General features: G+C 25.2%; 3 protein-coding genes across 3 annotated transcripts; 1 reads left to right on the forward strand and 2 right to left on the reverse strand.

Moving 5' to 3' along the window:
• Positions 1 to 1,192: 1,192 nt before the first annotated feature.
• Positions 1,193 to 1,861, forward strand: ENU1_150130 (hypothetical protein; the record flags this gene model as incomplete). The annotated part of the gene is made up of 1 exon (XM_008860586.1): positions 1,193 to 1,861. The coding sequence occupies one exon, from the start codon at positions 1,193 to 1,195 to the stop codon at positions 1,859 to 1,861; it is 669 nt and encodes a 222-aa protein (XP_008858808.1).
• Positions 1,862 to 2,027: 166 nt separating this feature from the next.
• ENU1_150140 (hypothetical protein) lies at positions 2,028 to 2,615 on the reverse strand (the record flags this gene model as incomplete). Its single annotated transcript, XM_008860587.1, has 1 exon — positions 2,028 to 2,615. The coding sequence occupies one exon, from the start codon at positions 2,613 to 2,615 to the stop codon at positions 2,028 to 2,030; it is 588 nt and encodes a 195-aa protein (XP_008858809.1).
• A 203-nt stretch (positions 2,616 to 2,818) lies between these two features.
• Positions 2,819 to 3,940, reverse strand: ENU1_150150 (RNA recognition motif domain containing protein; the record flags this gene model as incomplete). The annotated part of the gene is made up of 1 exon (XM_008860588.1): positions 2,819 to 3,940. One exon carries the CDS (start codon positions 3,938 to 3,940, stop codon positions 2,819 to 2,821), a length of 1,122 nt encoding a protein of 373 aa, XP_008858810.1.
• Positions 3,941 to 4,346: the final 406 nt, after the last annotated feature.

Genomic DNA, 4,346 nt, shown 5'->3' on the forward strand with positions numbered 1-4,346 from the left:
CCTGAGCCAGGAAGAATAGAAGCTATTTCTCTTAATACTTAATTAATTGTTTATTTATTATTATAATTATATAACACTCTCTAGTCATCAGGTCATCATTCAAAACATCATTTATCTCATATGAAATTTTCATTTTTTATTGACTGCTTAATTGGTGTTGGTTTAACAACAAAGCAATTGAATTAGTTAGTGTGTTTGGTTTATAAGAGAAATAAAGTTTATACAAATAATAATAAAGAGACTTTAATTTTATACTTTTCATTTTAAATTAACATGTTAAATGTTTAAATATAAGTAACTATTATATATTAATTATAATAGTTCATTAATATTATTATTTATTCAATTTATTTATTATTGAAGTATTAAAAAATATTTTCTTTAATAGACACATAAATTATAATAAAACTAAAGAATTAATTCATTTATTGAATGTACTAATTTTGTAAAACTTTACCCTTAATGTAGAATTTTATTTTTGTTTCTTTTTGAATATAACACTCTTCAAAATCGAATATTTCTTTCTCAATTGTTATTCTTCTCCATCATTTTCTGTTGAAATTTTCTTATAAATAAATTTTTTTATTTAATGGTTGTTATCTTTTTAACAAAGAAAGAAATATATAAATGAATATTTACTTTACTTAACTTATTATTCATTAGCTATACTATTTGTTTTCTTTTATTCATAATTTCTCATATTAGGATAATTCGATATAATGATAAAGACCGCTTTTATTTGAAGTTAAAACTCATTTATACGTTAATGTTAGTTAGAAGATTATTTTGTTTTGAATAAAAACAGTGAGATAATAATTTTTTATCATTAAAGCTTTTGTTATAAATTGTGTGTAACCAATAAAAATAAGACTTTTTATAAGAGGGACTTCTTGGGGACTGTAATTCATCAATAGAAAGTAAGTTAATTTTTTTCATTATAATATTAAAAGATTGAATAAAGAAAAGTATTTGTTTTAACGGTGAAATTTCTTATCTTTTTCTATTGAAAAACCTCTTCACATAACAAGATGAATGATAAGAAAAAGAAAGAATAAAAAAAAAGGTAGAATATTTTAGAAATAGAATAGACGAAAAAAGAAAAACCTATTAATCCAATCGTACCTTCCATCAAATGAAGAAGCTTCATTTGATTTTTGTAACTTGTGAGTTCAAAGTTTAGTAAAACATCTCTATGTCAACACAAAGACCAGATAATACGATTATTACTTGTAGGCCTGTTCCTTTATCTACTCGTCCTAATTTATTTATGCAGAATTCTTATGGATATTCACCTATTAGTGCCTTTTCTATGCCTGCTCCAAAACAAGTTTACTCTCCTTTATTGGTTGTTACTCCAATGGATACTCCAATGGTAGAAGAAGACTCAGAAGAGAATGCACGTTATGATAATCCTGTTTTCCTTGACCAAGACGTTTTTGTTTTCGATGAACAAATGCAACAACAAAACCAACAAAAAATTCAAAAATCAACTACTGATAATATTATCTCGTCAACAAATCAACTTAAACAAACAAGTGCAACACTATCTTGTCTTGGAAATAATGATCAACAACAATCGTCACCAATACGACATTCAAAATTATCATCTGATCAAATAACTTGTGAACAACCAATTACTTTAAATGATTTTGGTGTTACTTGTTCATTAAGAGATGAAATTCATGATGACTCTGAAGGATTAGAAGAAGAAGACTCTTCTCAAGATTTTGAAGAAAGTGATGATATTGATGATGAAGAAAGTCAAGTAATTCAAGAGGTATTAGAACGTGTAGAACAACTAAAGAAAATAGGAGACGAAAGAAATAAACTTCTTCATCATATGATTGAAAATCAAAAGTAAAAAGAAGATTATAGAAGATGGTCTCTGAAGACCTCTATTTTTCTGTTTTTGTTTGTTGAATTGAAGTTTATAGTCATATTTGTTTTTGATTATTATTTTAATGAAGAAAATAAAAACCAAAAAAGGTTCTTTTAAATTCTTTAGAATTTAATATGTTAAATTGCTTTTATAAAGCCATAAATAGTAGGGCAATAAATAAAACAATGAAACATGTTTTAGTTCCATCAGTTTCATCCATGTCAGTTGAGAATGAATAAATTCCTTCTGTTCCTTTTTCTTCAGTAAATTTAATATCATTAAAGTAAATTGTTGAGTCAGTTTTATCTGTTTTGAAAATTCTAACAAGGCTATCTTTAGTTGAATTAGCGGTTAATGAAGAAATATCAACATACACACGGTTAAGACGATTAACAGCCATTCCTGAAGTTACCTGAATTGGTTTCATTGAGTCATCATTTCCAATAGAAACAGCAAGACCAAGGTTAACTCCTTCTTGTTCCCAAGAAACAACGAATGAAAGATATTTATAAGGAGATAAATCAGTCACTGAATTAGTTTTAAAATTAATATAATTATTTTTTGATAATATAATTGAAATAACAATTTGGTCATGATATTCTGCAGTAGTAGAGATATATCCAGTAGATTCTTTAGCTTGATATCCATTTGAAAAAACACCATCCTTATAAATAATTCTTTCTTTATTGGCAGTACAGCCAATAATAATAAGAGCAATAATAGTTTCACTGATCATATGAATGAATTTACTTCTTAATTAACAAGTTTAAATATTAATTCATAATAAAGAGTAAAAGAAAAGAGATAAGTTTGACTAAGTAGAATCACCTTCATTTCACTTTATTAAACTAATCAAATATTAAATCTTTTACTTAAAACCATCAAAAAAAAAATCTTATCAAAAATCAAAATTCTTAAAATTCAACAAAGTCTAATCCTCTACTTTTGGTTCTTAAATTTGACTTTTATTGGTTGTCCATCAAAAACTTTATTATTCATAGCTTGCATTGCTTTGTATGCATCACTAGAATCCATATAAGTAACAAAACCAACTCCTTTACATAATTTTGTTGTTGGTTCATATAAACAATTGCATTGTTCAATTGCACCAAATTTTGCAAAATTCTTATACAAGAAAAGTTCATTAGTATTTTGAGGTAAATGAGCAATATATAATGTTGCTTTTTGTTTTTCTTGTGGACGACAAACAGCATCTGGCCAATATCCCATTGGACCAATATAACCTTGCTGATATTGTGGCATTTGAATTCCAGGGTTATACATTGGTTTTTGTGTATTTGCTGGTTGGTTTGGTTGTTGAGCACCAGCCATTGGTTGTAAAAAAAATTGTTGGTACATCATCATTGGATCATTAAACATTTGTGAAGGAGAATATTTAGGAAGGATTGTTGTAGGTTCTACAGTTTTTCTTAATTCTTTCTTTTTATGAGTTTGTTGGTTTGTAGCTACTTTTACTGTTAATTTAGTTTTAGTGAGTTCTTGAATTTCTTTATCATTTAATGCTTCAATTGCTTTATTACCATCTTCAGTTTTTTGATATTTAATAAAAGCAAATCCACGACATTCATTTGTTTGAGGTTTATAAACAATATCAACACCAATGATTGGTCCAAATGGATCAAAGTATTTATGTATTAATTCTTCAGTTATATCAAAATGAAGATTAGCCACATAAATAATTAATCCAATTTGAGGTTCTTCATGTTCAGTAAATTCATCAGTATGTTCAGAAATTTCTTGTTTAATTAATGGATTATGTAATAATGGATTTATTAATGGTTGTTGACATGGTTGGTTAAATATTTCAGCTTTTTCATTAACATTCTTTTCTTTTAAAATTCCTTCTTCTTTTTTTTCTTCTTCTTCTTTAATTTCATTAATACGCTTTTCTTTTTTAGTTTCTTCTTCATGTTGATCAATTCGAGTATCAACTAATGACTGAGGTGGTTCTAATGGAATTTGTTTTGACGTTTTTGTTTCATCTGATTCAAGAAAATTATTTAATTCTAAAAATTGTTGGTCTTCACTTGAGTCACACATAAATTAAAAAGAAGTTCTTCTTTCAAAATCATTAGAAATTAATATACAAAAAAAACAAAACTAAACTAAAATTAGAAAGAAATTATTTGAAACTATTCTCAAAGTTTCAAAATATAAAATTTTTAAAAAATTAAATAAACAAACTTATTTGATACAAAAAACTTTCTTCTCTTTCTTTTTTCTTTATTTGAAATACACTTTATTGTTAATTTTAATACTCTTACTGCAAATTTAATATTTTTATTCATTTATTTCAATATTAAAAAATAAGAAAAAAATTAAATGAAAGAATAAATATAAATTGAAACTATAAAAAGTAAACAAAAAAAAAGCAATGAACTGATAAGACAACTGTTTTGTTTTTGTTCTAATAATCTTCTTCTTTTAATTTTTCAGTTTTTTTTAA

This window comes from Entamoeba nuttalli (assembly GCF_000257125.1).
Source record: "Entamoeba nuttalli P19 unplaced genomic scaffold asmbl_6223, whole genome shotgun sequence".
Lineage (NCBI taxonomy): Eukaryota > Evosea > Mastigamoebida > Endamoebidae > Entamoeba > Entamoeba nuttalli.